Raw genomic sequence first — 17,711 nt, 5'->3', positions numbered from 1 at the left:
GGATTTAAGGCGTCTCAGGAATGTGTCCATGCTTTCGCTGGGGAGTTGTGTTGTGGTATGGAATATATGTCTTTCATAGTCGACGTTTCTATGGACTGCGTAGTGTTCATTCAGTATTTTCTTGAGGTCTTGGTATTTGTATTCAACATCCTCTGGCAATTCAAATATAATATTCTGCACCTCTAGGCCAGCCGTGATAGTGAGTGTGCTTATCATCCTGTGTGCCTACCACGTTTAGGTAAGCATCAAATTCCTTCAACCACCTGGTCCACCGCGGACCTAGACTGGTGGTGTCGAACGGCATCATGGATGGCAGCGGGAATGCATCTCTCCCCTAAGGAAGCTAGTGCAGCCTCGTCCGGGCCTTGTGCTGGGCCAGACATGTCGATGTACATGTGGTGGGGTAGTTTACCCTTATTGACAAATATGTGAGGACATACGCTGGCCTTTTCCACGGTTTGCCACAGTGCTAGTGGTGTGCAGGTTGTGGTATATAGGGGTGGACCAGTACAGTGTCCTTGGGGACTCCCAACCTCTCCTAGCTGTCCTTGATGGCTATCTCAGTGATTTCTGCTTAGGAATGAGTGGCTCCCTCTCACTGTGTGGGGATGGCTATGGCCTGATCCTTCTGGGGCCTGGGCCTTCCAACTGTTCTGTCACAGTCTTTTCTCTGCACTATGGGAGATATGGGGACCAGTGGAAGCTCCGCCCCCTCTCCGAACGGTATGCTGCAGGGCCGACGGGGAGGAACTGCTCCTCACGGACTGCAGTAGAATGGAGAGCTGCCAGGGACGCAGGTAGCAGCTGTGGGCTCACCTCGTTGCCAATATGGTACGCCTGCCGCATAAAGAGACGTACACACGGAGCAACAGTAAACGTAACTCTCCTTTAGTCGCGTGCTCAGCGCGCTTACATCAATGACAGTCGGATGACCATTTGGTGGCGTGCCGTTGTGTCTGGCAGTCACATGGCATGAGCGACGCTACACCTGCTGTGTCTGTATTGCAAGAAGACCCCTTAGCAGCCTTTGACTCGCCCGCCTTGCATGCTAAGTTTGTGCCTCCCTCTAACATGCCCACATTGCCTGAAACTGTGTTTTCTCACCATAACGCACCCGCTTTGCAGCCAAAAACGATGTCTGCATGTCCACTGCCTGCTGTGCGCGACAAATATGTGCCTTGCATGCCGCATGTCACTCAAAATTTAACTTCACATGCGATCCTCAAAAAGCTATGCACACTTTTACTCCGCCCACCACGCATTTACAAACTGTGCATCTTGCTCCAAATGCTATGCACACATCTCGAAATGAAATGCTATTTCAGTCTCTGCTATGCAATCACATACACAAACTGTGCCCTGTGCTATGCCTGCATTTCCTTGTTATGCCGTGCCCACCTTCGCAGCATCTGCATCTCTCCCCCTACTGGGCCAGCACTGCACCAAAAACCTACAGCTGCCTCTTCCCTGTATCCTCCACTGTTGCGCCTGCACTACCTGCGAGAGCGCTGCCCCCACACGTTGTGCCCACACTACCTACAATAGCAGTACAGGAATCAATCACTCACACTTCGACCACCACTGCCAACAGTTCCATTCACAGTCACACCCCACTGGACTTACCACTGTGTTGCGGATCAGCACCACCGACCCCAGCAGGCTTCTCTGTCCATCCCAGCCTGCCCCTGGACCTACCAGCATAATCCCCAGAGCGCTGCCAGTCTCCCTCACCACTCCAGCCTCTACCCCTCCCAGCACCACACCTCGTCTTGGCACTGAACACACCCACCACCTTGCAACCTGTATGCAACTGTTCAAAACCACACAAACAGTGCCCCCACTGACTGCTACCAAACTAAACAAGTACCTAGGCCACCACACCATCCCTGCCAGCCAGTTCTCTCATCAGATTTATCCTAAGCCTCCCAACACCCTCCCCACTAACAATACCCTGTCTAACTCCACCCCCCTCTTTAATCAGCCCTGATCAATACCAGGTCACTGACGACACTCGCCGTAGATATCTCGGAGATTATCTCTTCCAACAATTTGGACATTCTAGTCATCACTGAAACTTGGCTCACACTCACCTCTGGCCCCTCCCTCTCCCTAGCCAACCCCCAACCCCTGTGCCATGCTTTGGGAAGATAGAGTTAACATAAAAAAGGTGGTGTCACCCTGGTCCACAAAAATTCTCTCCTGCTTCATGCCTTGACCCAATCCACCATTTCACAATGTGAAATCATTTCTGCCAAACTGAGGTGTTCACCCAACTCCACCATTACCATCCACCTCTTCTACCGTCCTCCCGGGACCTTCACAACCTTTGAAGAAGAGCTCACCCAGCTCATCTCCTCCAATCTCAAATATACATCCAAAGTCATTCTCTTGGGTGGCCTTAACCTTGGCTATAATGACCCTGGCTTCTGGATCACAATTGGAGCATTTCATTTGTAGGTGTGGACCTTTAGCTTCGCACCGTTACCCAAATTAGGCCCACCTCTAAAATTAGTAAGTGTGCCTTTTGTCCATAAAGCAAGTGTATTGTACAACGGCAGGGAGGGGGGCTTAGATGACATCTAAGAGTCAAACTAATCCTGGTCTCCCTGAACCACACAAAGAACACATATTACATACTATTTAATACAGTTAATACACTCCCCCAGATAGCATTACAAAATCATCCCCCCAAACATGATTTGTTGCCCTGTACAGAGAAATCTAAAACCCACAAAGTTCATTGGACACTCCCCTAAAACCTATAATTACAAGGTTTACATTTTCAACACACCCCTTCCCAAAAAGCCTCACCATATTTGGTGGCAGCTTTGCCTCTTAGTTACAAAATAACAGAATTCATATTGATGACACACATAGACCTACCCCAGAAATACATAAGCACATGAAGACGAGAGAAAGATAGGTAGATTCCCTTTTGACCTATTCATGTTTGCTAATCGCATTGCCCAGACCTGTCCGGTGTCCTATTTTTATGACTTCTACGTGGTTGACCTTGTCCATTCACATGAGTTCCGCCCACTCTCTGACAACACAAAAAGTCTCCTAAAATGTATTACTACTGGTCTCCGCAAGTGCCCCAAGAGAGCCACCTGCTTCAAACAACCCCATGATTTCACAAGATGCCTATCTCGTACAACAATGAGCTCTCCAATTCACCAGCGATCATATCTTCCCTTGCCCTCCGGGACATGATCCATCTGCAAACTGACCGCAACCACCCCGTTGACCAGCTAACAAAACCTGTTCCCTGACTGCTGATGGGCTTTTGCAAACATTTGCCATGATGGTGAAATCACCCTTCTGATTAATCCACAATGCGGAGACCCATGATACACAGAGCAATCCCCCCTCATACATTTCAAATCTTTTACTACATTCGAAAAACACTTTGCATGCAGGTGTACCATTATGTGTGCATTTTATACCTATTATGATCTCCTCTCATGACCGCCATTCATACAGATAAACTCCACATGCCCACATTGATTGCCTGCTTTACCTGAGTGTGGAGGGGCCCTCCGTGTGACAATGTTTCATCGTTATGTTTCTGTGCGCAGGCAAATCAAATGTATCACCTCTACATAAAATAACACAAGGTAACCTAATTGTATTACTTATCCCATGTACCATAAATATTGTAATATGTGTAGCAATTTGTGAAAGTGACAGAAATGACGATGATGATGTGTCCATCCCCCAGTCAGTGGTATGGCATTTGAAGTTTGAATTTTTCCAATTTTCCAACACCATCTCATCTAACACACCCTCCCCTTGGTCAGACCATAACATCATCTCATTCCTTATCCCCAGCCCCATCAAGTCTCCAAAAGGTTGCAATTCCTTGTCTCACACACTAGCCTGATGGCACTCTTTTTCAGAGGAGACTCGCCTAGCATTTCAGTGCTGGCCTGCACTTGTGGGTGGGACCAGACTGGTATGCAAATGGATAGTTCTCCTCTCTGAAGGGTACGGTGAGCTAGAAAGTGGTTCTAGGTCCTCAGTGGAAGACGTTCCATAGAACAGAGTATTTGACCCATGTTTGTTCTCAGTAGATGTGCTCCCACACTGTTGTTTAATATAAATATATTTCAGTTTGCTTGTACCTGGTTGGCCAAGGGTTGAATAGAATGTTGATCCAGAAGAAAACTAGTCAATACCTTAATTAGGCTAACAAAGACATTTATTTGGCATTTGGGAGCGCCTTTGTGGAATGTTTCCACTTCCTCAGGCAGAGATGAAATGAAGCATTTGGTTAGTTGTCAGTCATTGTATGTGCAGTCCAGTTGAAGCTCTGTATGCCAGGCCAGTCCCTTTACAAAATCAGTGGTAGCACAATCATCAACATATCAGGCTTGTGCCTCTAGAAGTCTAAAAAGGGATATACAGCCAATTTAGGTGTTAGGCCTGTGACCCGTGGAGCCCAGTGTAGTAACTTTGTGCCAAATACCATATCAAAACTGTGTTACATCACAATTAAGAGGAAAGGGTGGGGTTTGAGGGCAGATGGGGCTGGTTTGAAGGGAGTCTGGCAACAATCAATTTCCTTAGAGAGGTTGATGGGGCTGGGGCGGCTGATGCAGTGCCAGTTGAATGTCTGTGAACGGCTTTGGAAAAAATTATAAAAAAGTGTCAGGTCTGGATGTTGTGATCTCTGTATCTCTAAGACAGGAAAAAGGGAAAGTTTGAAAACGCAATGTCTGTTCAAGCCCCTGCCAGTGTATTATAAATGTGCATGTATTTAAATTCCTAGGTCTTTCTGGCTTTGTCAGTCCTGAAATTACCCCATAGTACAGCAATCTCGAGATCCTCAAGGGTATTATTAGCTTCTGAAAAAGAATCACTAACTGGACTCTCGTTAGTACATTGCTTGACATTTTGACCATGGAGGTTCATGCGTTAATGTAGAGGTTAACTAGTTTCCCCAACACAGTAGCCACGTCTGGGACATTTCATGCACATAATCAAGGTTAAGCATTTTTTGTTTTTGGAAGGCACAGTTCCATAATCTGCGCTACTTCTGTGTAGTTTGCTTCTGACCATCAATCCCTTCAGATTGGCTGGTTGTCTGAAAGCAAGGAAGGGTTTCTCAGGAAAAACTTCCCTCAGACGTTCATCTTGTTGTAGGATGGGTTGGAGTTCCTTAGCAATGTTGTGGCAGGCTTCCAGCTCTGGATTGTATGTGACTACCAGAGGCACCCAGGTTCGTGTCTCTTACACTTGGTATTCTAAGAGGTTGGTTGCCCTGTGAATCTGGCTGTCCAGAATTATGTGGTTGCATCCACTGTTTATGAAGTCTTATCTCAAAGTTTGTATGTATTTATCCCGGTCTCTTGTGCCTGAGCATACTTCATTGTATCTTAATGCTTGGCAGAATATTGTAGCATGTTGCCAAATATACATCCATGTCATCCTGGTGTCTCACTACTTCCCAAAGTTACATGCCCGGCATGAGCATTGTTGAAAGTTTACCAATTCTATATTCAAATGATTGCAATGGACAATCTTCTAATATATTTACTAACGTACCGGAGAGCAAAGGACAGCCTCCAAAAACAAACTCACTGCTTCACTGTCAGATACAAACGTTTTGGGGCAAGGATGTTCTTTGCACAGCTCACCCTTGTGAACTCTCTGCCGTGTCCTTCCACCCCAAGGTCACCATACTAACCTGCACCATAGACCAAAAGCTCAACTTTTCAGTTAAGCGTACTAGCTGGTTTCACAATAACTACCCTCGATATACACCTACAGGAGGTTCCTATATCCATTAAAGCCAAACAACTAAACATAGGTTTCTAAACGAGTCACTGGTTATGATGTAACTATCAAGTGTATGTCATTGGCTGATGTCCATGAATCCTTTGGTCCCCTCAATCCCTTAATGCTGCCTTGTAATTATATGAGTGACTTGTATACTCAGCATGGTGCATACCAGCAGTTTTCAAATCTTTCTGTAGAGGAGTGCCTGCTACCTTTTTTGCAATACTGTTTTTTAAAATCAATTAATCTAACTTTTCTGATCATATTTCTGCTTATCAACACGGTTGGTTAGCTGGCCAGGCCTGAATTCGTACCCATGTTCCATAAATTGCTTGAGAACTGTGAGAAACCTAAAGGTGTCTCACATATTAATCGCTAGGGATCTGTCATCCAGGTGGCCAGGACATGGCCATCGCTATTGCATCCAGTTCCTGGTGGTGGACCAGTGAGGGAGGATCAACTGGAAGGGGGGTCCTCTGGGAGTGGAAGTGGGACACAGACGGGTGAGACGAGGTATCCCCCTTCTTATAACACCATTTCCCTTTCCTACCCCGTAGGATATTCAAATATTCTACCCCCACCCCCCCTTTCCGACACAAACACTTTTGCACACCATGAAAGAAAAGGAAAAATCACCAGAGCCGTTTATCTGATATGTCCCAACACAAGTGTCAGGCAAAGTCAGGCAACTGACCAGGATTACACACACCCGACGGCCCTTTCCCTTCCCCACAGGGATAAAAGGTGGAGAACGAGAGCACCATACAAGCAAGGCAAACTGCACGACGAGACAGCTATCCAGGCACAGCAGTTCGAGAGGAGCAGAAAGATGGCGTGAACCAAGAAGGTGACAAGGAGAGAAGCGACCTTGTCCTTTCCGATCAAGGCCTGTGAAACCTCTGTGGAAGGGATCATAAGACCGCAAACAATAGCCCAAGTGTGTTGCAGCACATGTCAATGGCAGACGGAGCGTGCCTATGCTGATAAGCAGGACAGAGGGAGATGCCTACTACCGTGGTACCGGCCTTGACTCCTGATACGAAGAAAGCATAGCGGTTCATCACAGCTGGTGAGTCGAGGGGAGAACCGATAAAGAAACTGAACTTACAAAGAACTGTTAATGTGAAAGGGGAACTTTAGCTGCATATGAGCCAGGAACCACGTGGGTGCTCACTTGAGAAACTCTGGGCGATTACCCGATTGTTGAAACTACTATTACCAGAAGGCCTCAGGAAAGGCGAGAAGAGAGTCAAAGTGGTCATACGGGGGGTCTTGTAAAATCCTCTGTACAGTCGAAAGTCTTTGACCGGCATATGATTGTGAAGCTAAGGGAAATAAATACCACATCTTAAGAAAGTAAAAGGAATTGTGTGATTGGCATGAGTGAACTCGATAGAGGGATGCTGATGGAAAGGGGCAAAGCCTAAAGTCCCAAAGAACAGTGTGTTGACAAGAGTGAACCCAGGCAGAGGGTTGTCCACATTAAGCTGTTTAAAAAGACATTTAGATTTGTAAATGTCACAGAGCAGATTGTGTTGAAAGCCATATTGAACCCGACGGATTGAGGCAAACAGTTGAGAAGGATCTGCACCCGGAAGAGGGGGATCCAGGAGTGAGAAGCCATCACCCCAACAACAAGTGAATGCAACCAAGTAATTGTTTTTGAATACAAGCCGTAGTGAACGAAACGGAGGGAGGCTAACATTCGAGAAGGATCTGAACCCGGAAGACGGGAATCCAGAGGTGAGAAACCATCACCCACCAACCCGTGGAAGAACAGAGAAGAACTTTGAAACCTTTTATTGTGTTGAGTCTGTCAGACCCTCAGAGGCAAGAAACTTAACTCACGAAGTTTCTAAGATAACTAAGAACTTTTGTAGGTCTGAGCCCGAAAGAGGGAGATTCAGGGGTGAAAGGCATCACCCAATTTACAATTGTAAAGAAACTTGTTATTTTGAATACATCAGGTCCTAAAGGGCAAGATACTTTTTACAGAGAAAGAGAATTGGCCATTGACGGTCCTGATAGCTGAGAACGGAACTGTCGTCTCGTGCTGGGAAAGCTCGAACATGTGCTTTGCCGTGCTCAAAACATGGGGAAGGGAGACCACGACTACCGCATCCTGACTTATTATTCATATTATTTGTGAACACTTCTTCATTTCTTGGGTGCCCAATCCCATGCCCTTTTGTATTTAGTGTAAGGATTGGCAATAGGTTTTTCTTAGTATATTTGACAAGACGCAACTAGAACTGCCTTATTTTGATTTGATGGTTGTGGCTTGCTCCCATCTTAGATATAGGTTTAGATTAGGTGTTTTCCACCCTACCTATACAGTTTAACAAACACCCTTGAACTTTGATCGTTTGTGTCTGTCTATTCTTGATATCATGCCTTCCTTACAGAACTCACCGTCACAAGCAAGCGCACACACACACACAAACTCATGCTCATATACATACCCTACAATCATGTCTTTCGGCCCCACAGGGACTGTGCATATTCCATCTTCACAGTGTTTACCCACCAGGCTGTGGGCATGCAGGCGGACATCTTTGCCACTGGTCACCAGCTGCACAATAATCTTTGCATGGCCAACGTAATTGTAGATCTGTTGAGAATGGAAATCAGACTGATGAGCAATATTTACAACAAAGTAACACAATGTTAGAGTAGAAACCTAATCTGCAAGCTGAACTGGTAATAGGTGTGGAGCAATGAAGCTTCTGTGGTCTGAATGCACGCTCTACTTAGAAGAGTATGTTGCGGGGATCATCACAAGCCATATTTGCCATATGCTTAGTAGTCCATATTCTACTATTATGGTAATGAGACATGTATAAAAAACATGCTAGTTCATGATGATGCACGTCCATTGTATTCATAAAACGGTCTTGGAGCCTCTCTAGCGAGAACAAACACAGCCAAATAACCTGTTCTGTGGGAAGGTGTCCACTCGGCATTGATCTACAACCTCGTTTTCCCTCAGTGTACCTTTCACAGAGAAGAAATACCCATTTGCATATCAGTCTAGTCCAATCCACTTAGGTAGTCCAGCACAAAAATACTACATAATCCTCCTCTGAACAAGAGCACCAACGGTAAACCCCGACAAGTGTTTCGGCCTAATCAGGCCTAATCAGTGAGGTATATCTATGTCTCTCTAAGATCAGTAAAGGGGCTCCCACACCCTTGTTTAATTTGTTAAACTTGGGGTTTCACCCTAAGTAACCAGGGTAATCCAGACGTGGAGCCCTTGCTCATTGTGCCTTAGAGAGGTTCAGCTTCACCTCACTGAAGAAGCACAACAAGGCCGAAACACGTGTCTCGGGTTGCTTATGATACTCCTGTTCAGAGTAGAACTGCCTAGCATTTTGGTGTTGGCCTGCCCCTGTGGGTCGCAGTGTATCTCTGTGAAACTGTTTTTTATGGAATACTTAGTTGAACTAATGGGTGTACTCAGCCCTACAGATAAGGGGTGTATCTGCCAAGTTTACTCCCTAAATATAGGCAAATACTCCCATAAAATAAAAATAGGGAGTAAAAGTACTCCCAACAAAAAATAGGAAACCGACACGTAGAACTATGTGCCCCTGCTTTCACCCACACAGCTCCATGGATTTGTTGGGTCCAGGAGTAAACAAAGTACCAAAGGAAGAACTACTATTATGACTGCTAATAGGAAGACACAAACATGCCTCTTTTAATGTGCATGAGCAAATAGGTGCAACGAAATAATTATTAAAAAATAATTTCTGTTGTCCAGTTAAAACATATTTTTACTCACTTGCAAAATACTCCCTTACTGGATGTATATTTTGACTCCGTAAAACATCTTTTTACTCCCAACTTTGAAAAATAGGGAGTAACATACTCCCACTTCCAAATCTTATCTGGAGCACTGGGTGTACTGAAAATGCAACTAGTTTAACAACAATTGCTTTCTTATATTCAAACAAAATGTAGGAAACAAATTTCATAACCTTCACCAGCTCTCACATTGTGTATGGTTCGCACAATGAAGCATTAGTAAGTACATAAGACTGTCAAAATGGCACCGTACCAATTTATTGGATTGGAAAAACATCTCCCTGGTGTGTTTCTATGGTCCTCAGTGGAAGATAACTTCTACATATGTCAACATGAACGCCTACGGCTGTCAGAAAGCATGTGAAGAAATAAAACTTAACTGGGCAGAAGAAAGAGTTACCTCTGGAACTCCATAATGAAATCAGAACACCTTGTCATTATCTGCAACTTTGTGGAGTGTTTTCGGATCTCCTGTGTGATGGACAAATGGCCTTTTGATATGTTCTGAAGGCTATTGCTTTAGTGATCAATCATTTAAGCTGAGTAGTTGGGGGATGGGAAAGTGGAGAATCTGCTGACCTATCTAGAAGAAAGGGGCACTGGCTTGAGGTAGATCGTGCAATCACCTGTTGGTAGTGCACACCCATGGAACTAAGAAGCCAATTTGCCTGACACAACAGAACCATTAGAATTGTTTTGCATGGGCTCAAACCCCTGATCTATTGGCGGCTTGCATTTGGAGGGATTGTGAAGGGAATAATACAGCATGCTATGCCACTGCAATGCCCATTCAGGATGTACACTGGGTGCATCAGGAGTTGATTAGCAAACGGGTTGCCCTTTGATAGTTCCCGCACACCAGAAGCCGCATTTCTCAATTTTTGGGGGTTCATGCCTGCTAAGCCTATCTGATGCATGCACTTGACTCACACCAGGCGGAGAACAATGTTAGCACCGGTATGCCACAGGCAGCCAGCCGCATCGCTGATTGCACTTGGTACTGCACCTCTCTGCCTGTTATCACTGAATATAAAAAAAAGTGATGACCATCATAAACAAGAAGCCTGCCCCTACCCTGGAGAAGAAGTATACCTGCTTCAAGGTCAGGAAGATTACCTTCCGCTCCCGGATTGGGATGTAGAATGGAGTGTCTTCCTTTGGCTCTTGGCTGTGTTTCTGAAACAATGCTATTTCACACTACATGAACATTACATCAAATAGTTTATTTATAACCCTGGTGTCTGTTTCTTTATTTCTAGGTTTCCCTTAGGGGACCAGCAAGTAGCTCTATCTAGGACCATTGGGGCCACTGTCTAGATAGCTGTAACAGGGATTTCATGGTTTGCTACCCACTCTTCATGTATCTCATGCAGTTGCACACCTTGCTCCTCCAATCTGCCTCGGGTTCCTGGTTTCCTTACACTCTGCTCCTGGACTCTGCTGACCCTCTTGCTCCCACACCTGCCTTGCAGATCTTGTGCTGGCTTTGATAGGCCATGCCTCCTTCCATGCTATTTCACCTTGTAGCGCTTGGCTACCTATAGAATTCCTCTTTCAGAAGTCTTGGTATTGTTTGTGTGAGAAACTGTCCCTCCTTCTGCTGGCCAATGTTTCCCTGAGCTATTAAAATGCCTGGAAGCCATTTTGATTCCAGGCGGAAGTGCTCACTTCTTCATGGCTCCAAAGGTTCCTTTATGGCTATGCTCCTGTATCCCTATGGCTGGCTGGAGTCCTAAGCTGCCTCAGGAAGATGGGCACTTCCCGGTTGCTGCTCTTGCCAGACTCTGGTTCGCAGAAAAACGTTTGAATGGAGTGTACTCTGCTTCAGGCTTCCATGTGCTGCAGTCTCCCGCCTGAGCTCTGACCTCCAGTCAGGGTCCAGTGAAAGTTGGATTTGTGTTAACATCAGGATCACCAGGTCCCTGGAGTTCCACCAATAGCTGTAAACCTGATGCAGAGGGGCTGTTGCAATTGTCAAAATCTGTAGGTCTAATTTTAGGCTCTACTGCTTCCTCAACTTTCCGATAGGCATTAACACAGTGTCCACTTAATAAAGGGATAACAGTGCCCCAGGCCAGGACATGACATCACCCAAGTGGGAGCACATACCCAGTGACTAGGGGGTCTCGTCAGCATTCCCCATATACATCCTCTAGGAAGCTTGCAGCTCTGTCTTTGCGGCCAATCGTATGCCACCTGCACTAGGCTGCAGAGACCCCTCCCCGATCAGTCAGGAAGGTAGTGAGCCAACTTCACCACACAGTCGACAGTCACTCTCACTCTCTCATTCACCTCCACTGCAAAATATAACAATGTTCCCCTGTCATCTCATGTACACACATTTAGAAACACAGTGAAAGAAACTCTTGCCAAATGAGATAATTAATTTTGTATAATTGGTTATTTACAACACGCTCAATACCCAGAGGTTTTTAAGCGCGGACCCGAGGATCGAACCTGTGTTGCTCTGCGTCGTCTTGCTTCTAAGGTGAGCGCATTGTCCCTGAGCTTTTCTCCACCTCAGTCCCACCTCAGTCCTTCCAACTACTGACAAATCACTAGGGGCACAGGCATTTTCTGTAAACACTGGTGAGTGCTGCGGGGCAATTTTGGTCATACTTCATCTGCATAGATTTAAACACTAGTTTCTGATGTGCTGAACCAATGCGTCTCTATGAGACGGGCTGCAGAAGGCCCGTTATCAGCTCCCTGGTCCCTTAGCGGCTCCCGCTAAGGGCGCCTGGTACAACCAGGCGCCCATAGTGGGACCTGCTAAGGGACCTCGGAATACAGAGGTAAAGGGTTACCGGCACCAGCACCCTTACCGGTGCCGGTAACCTCTTACCTCCTACCTCGTAATGAGGCCCAGAGACTTCAGAACAAGGAAGCCAGAGAGCTCCGACACCCCCCAATCGAAGCTCTGAATATTAAAAGCAATAGTACTTCCTTCCTGAGCTTCAGATTTAACCTTATGCGTATGTGGCTTAGCCGCTGAGTGACACAACCAGAAGACCACATCATTGTCCTCCTTCACAGTATCTATGAGGATGCCAGTTTTTGAGCAACATTGGAACGTGGCAGCCAAGAGCAGACACCCACCATCCTTCCTGAAGGGCTAAACTGAGGCACTGCATGAAGCTGTGCAGTTTCCCTATCCCTTCTACTCTGGTTCCTGAGAGAGCACTGGCTTTCAGATCCGTGACGCAGCACCCCTGATGGAATCCACAATGAGAGCCAAAAACAAATCTCACTCTGGGTTTTAAAAGTGTGACTGTGTAAGAGGGTAGGGCACTTTGCAAGCCTTTACAGTTTCACTTTATGGATTACAGACTTCCTCTTTTGAGCTTGTCCCGTCATGAAACATGTTGTAACGATAGATTCGTTATTTTTAGCATTCATGGCCAATTGAGCAGGACACCAGAGGCCCTCATGCCATGAAGAAAACAAATCGCAGAGCAGCGATAAGAAGATTGTAAAATCATTTGCTTCAACAACACTGGCCAAGGTGTGGCGCTCTAATCTAGTTAACGGAACAACGCCCTCTCAATGCCTGGACTAGTAACGGAAGTGAAACGAAGAATGGTTCCGGAGGACGGACCTTCTACTTGTTTCCCTGACCATCTTTTGCCCATACCTCGGCCTCTGTGTGCCACAACATTCCCTTATGGCCAGCAGGCAAGTTCAACCCAAGGACTCCTCAAGCCAGAGTAACCAGCAAGGAAGCTCGATTATCTATAGTAGGGAGCAAAATAAAATGAAATAAGGTGAAAAAAGCAGACAAAGCGCTATATTTGCAATGCGTTTCATGTTTTAGCGCCATCCACACAAAGGTCAGAGGGCCTACTCCATTATAACAGCAGCCACCTAGTGTATGAGAAGGCAAAGCACATCATACTCGCATAGGGCTTCATTTTCATTGCTGCACTTGCTGTGGCTAAGTCTGGTTAAATGGAAAAGAAAGAAAAAGAGAAAGCGCACGTTTGTAATATGTTTAATTTCACAATGCTTGTGGGTAGTTTTTATGGCTCTGGCGGTTCTCCAAGTTGAGACAGTTTAATTTTCCCGGCGGCGCAACACATTCCTTTAGTTTGTCCATCAAATTTCAGAGCCCTCCAATAAGGACGCACTTCAGTCATGGTGCCGATGAGAACATGCCGGCTCAAACTATAATCATCAGCTGGGTTGTACCGGAATGCAAGGCGATCATAATTGCGTGATTACTGAGCACAGAGTCATGTTTGATGCTGTTCTGCTCAGCCACTCTCAGCCTGTCGCGTTCGAAGCAGATCTGAAGCTGCAGGACGCGATCTCTGTGCTCGCAACCGTGCATCCTAAAGTCTGGCTGCACGTCGCTCTGCTGCTTCCTCGGCACGTATTTGAGCCAGCGTGTGTTGCTTTTACATCCAACAGATGGCGCTGGTTTGCAGTAAAATGTTTAGTTTAGCATGTGTTGCTTTTACATCCAACAGATGGCGCTGTTTTTTCAAAAAAAGCATGTTTTTACCTGTCACATGTGTGACATCTATGTACAGTAGGTATATAAAAACACGCGCCTATTCGCATGCAACGTTGTGTCAAAATTTCAAAGCAATCAGTGAAGAACTTTAGAAGATTTGAGGTTTTGAACAAACAAACATTTACATTTTTATTTATATAGATTGATACCGCATGATGTGTAAAACCATACGTTAAATGTATTGCACACGGTTTTTACTCACATGGAGATTCCATGGTATTTGCGAGGTGGCACAGATCAAAATGTACAATCTCGCCACCCCATCTGCTTACAGTCGAAAAGCGACTGCATTTGATTTTGATTACATAGATGCTATTGTAAGGGTGCCGAAGTACGACTCTGACGCAGTGATGGCATGGTCGTTGGGAAAGACTTTTATTTAAATAGGAAAAAGTAAAAGAAAACCCTATCTGGCCCTAGTTCCAAGAGGTGTTTCCCTGCCTCAACTAAAAGTACTAATGGGTCCTGTCAGAAAGCCCAAATAAAAATGTCCATAGTCCTGTGTCTGAATCCTATCATGTCCCTTACACTATACACTAAAATTAAGAAGTAGGGTGGTTCCTTGGTCCAGAAGAATGACTCCCTTCTTCTGGACAACGGATCAAACGTCTCCCAAGGTGGCACTGTATACTTCAGGTAGTATCTTCCTTTCCCCAGGTTACAATCTACTTCAAAACAAAGTATGACGTTCCAGGTTTGAAAGTTTTCAGTGGTGGTGGAATGTCTCCATTCCCCGGCCCCTTCTCAGGCTTCTGGTACAACAACTGGTGTGGAAATGTCTCCCTTCCCCGGGTGTTTCCCAGGCTCCTGGTGTAACACAACAACTGGTGGGGGAATGTCTGCCTTCCCCTGAGACTTCTCAGGTCTGTGGCACAGTTTAACAACTGATGGGGGAATGCCTTCCTTCCCCTGGCCTTTCTCAGGTCTGTGACACAGTTTAACAACTGATGGAGGAATGTCTCACTTCCCCTAGCCTTTCTCATGTTTATGGCACAGTTCCACAACTGATGGGGGTATGTCTTTCTGCGCCTGGCCTTTCTCAGGTTTATGACAAAGTTGAACACATGACGGGGGTCCCAGAACCTGGTTGGCAGGCCTGGTGTACATCTCTGCCAGGTACTGCGATGAGGAAGAGGGATGGTACTTCTCTTCCTAACTGGTATACCTGGTTCACTATCGTGCAAGGTATTCTCGTAGTCGATTTTACTTAAGACAGTCTCTGCACATTGGTGTGGGTCTGCTTCCCGGGCTTCCCGTGCCCCTCTGGTCTTCCCCAACAACCCTGGGACCTTTGGGTTCTCTGTTGGGTCTCTTCTGCATAAATAGAGTGCTCTGGCAGCTCTGTTCACTTTCTCACTCTCTCTCTGGTTCCTCGTTCTCTGTGGCGACTCTGCAGCGATAGTGGCTGGAGTCTCTCTCTACGACCACCTTCTGTGCTGGTATGGAGTGTCCCTGTAGCTCCATACGGTTTCCTGCATTCTCTCTCTCTCTCGCAGGTTTCTTGCTCCCTACGGTGGCTCTGCAGCGGTGGTGGCTGGGTGGTTGGAGACTCCCTCTGCAACCGTATGGCCAGGGCCATCTTAAGCACTTTTGGGGCCCTGGGCACAGACATCTTTGGGGCCCCCCTCCACCTAACCAAAGGAATTAAGGGATCAAGAATACTGGTTGCGCCGCCCCTACCCCCACCAGTCGCGCTCACAACCCATGGGCTGATATGCTGTCTTGCAGCATAATAAGCATGTTTACTCCTTTTAAGTCCCCCTTGCCCTCTTCATCCTTGCTCTAATCAGAATGATAAATAAGTAGCATTTGAAGACCAACATTAGCAGTCTACAAAGGGGTTACTGTTCTAGTACATACAGGATACTTTTTATCAATAACATCCAGGAAGGTAGATGTACTATTAATGCAGGACTGTATGTAAAAGGTACATGTAACCCATAACAGACAGATAACTCCCATTAGCTGCCTCACAGAATGCAAAAGTGCTCATGCAGGGATAGAGACCACCAATTAGAAGGAAGGAGAACGCTACACATAGCGATGCATGGATAGTGGAGGCAGATTAGAAGCTGCCAGGAAGGTGTCTTTATCCAGACAGACTGAGATTAGAAGTGGGATATGGTTTTCAAATAGTGTTGCCATTAGATATCAAAGGAACAAATGCCTGTGGTGTGAGATATAAATATGCTCACTATTAACACAGTGGAACCATGAATAAGGCTTTTATGAAGTTCATACAATGAGAAAGAAATCACTCGGAAGGCCTGACAATTTTGAAAGGTTTAGGGACGGGCAATATTGAGAGGTTTGGCAATACAAGATTAAATAAGATGCCCAGGGTGAAGCTGGGATTTGTGCCAACTCTGCAATTTCTGCATTTGAACACTTTCTTTTCCAGTTCTTACCATGAACTAAAACAATCTCATTTTTATAAAGAAAACGGACTTGGAAAGTACACAAATCGCATTACTAAACGTGACCTTTTTGAAACAAAATATTATAGAAGGGTGTTATGCAAAATGGGAATGATTCTAGCTTCATTCTCTCCATCATCAAGGGAAGTATATAAGAATCATCATAGCAATCGATGTGATTTAACACATTTAATCTGGGTTTGTCTTTTGTATTTTAAAGCTTTAAATACTTCCAAAACAATGGCTTGTGACATTTTCATTTATAAACGTGCATAAAAGCCTTTGACTTTTACCAAAACGCAAACCGTTTTTTGTGTCAAACAAGCAGACCTTAAAATATGCTTGCCTGAGGCCTGCACTATATGGTCCACTCTTTTCTGTCTACCAACCCTTCCACCCAAATGGCCTATAGAAGAAGAAAGATCAAGTAATGGGCTGAACGATACCTGTAGCATGCAAGAAGGCAAGGCTCACTGAAGACAGCACAGTAATGTAAGATATATTAGATGATTTGGCCAGGATCACTGTATCGTCTGCTGGCAAATCCAGGATAATAACATAGTCTTCAATTTGGATACTTATTCACCTCTTGGACTAACAGTTTATGACATTGTTGGAGGCGATTGCCTAGGTTTTACAACATCCCATTTGAACAAACCAATTTCTATACCTTCACCGTACGGATGATATATTCGTTTTTATAGCAACCCCTTTTTGGTGCAGGTACATTGCTGATAATAGCAGATGTTGTTCTGCAAAACCAAGTACATATGCAGGCAGGTTTATAAACTTCAGACATAGGAAAGGCTCAGCCAGCCTTGCTGGAATGTGATATTCTAATTTTGCATATGAACACATATCTCTGCAATGGGTGCTCCATACACTGAGCTAACGTCTGAACAAGTGTGGCACTCAATTTATCAATATGCATTTCACCATTGCCTATTGCACATGATCAACATAATTTCCACAGGAACGAAACAATGCTACAGAGTTGTGCCATAAGGAACACACACACTATGTATAGCAAAGTGAACAAAGAAAGCAATACATGATGAGTTGATCAAGAAAGAATGCACTTGCCAAAAAAGAAAGGCATTGCGTTTAGCACCTCAGAAGCACCCCATAAAATATCTTGACGTGTGCTATTCAAGACTGGTGAACAATGGAATCTTACTACTTCAGAT

The 17,711-nt window shown here is 45.4% G+C and overlaps 1 protein-coding gene across 1 annotated transcript in view; it reads right to left on the bottom strand.

Annotated features, from left to right (window-relative positions):
• The window catches only part of NFKB1 (nuclear factor kappa B subunit 1), an 887,546-nt gene that overhangs the window by 452,762 nt on the left and 417,073 nt on the right, over positions 1-17,711 (bottom strand). The window contains exon 6 of the mRNA XM_069630690.1: positions 8,244-8,392. Within this exon, the coding sequence (XP_069486791.1) occupies positions 8,244-8,392 (149 nt within the window). The remainder of the gene's footprint in view (positions 1-8,243; positions 8,393-17,711) is intronic.

This window comes from Ambystoma mexicanum, chromosome 6q (assembly GCF_040938575.1).
Source record: "Ambystoma mexicanum isolate Mex_15411 chromosome 6q, UKY_AmexF1_1, whole genome shotgun sequence".
Taxonomy (NCBI): Eukaryota; Metazoa; Chordata; class Amphibia; order Caudata; family Ambystomatidae; genus Ambystoma; species Ambystoma mexicanum.
The sequence above is the reverse complement of the archived record's forward strand: the minus strand, read 5'-3'. Positions and strand labels throughout refer to the sequence as shown.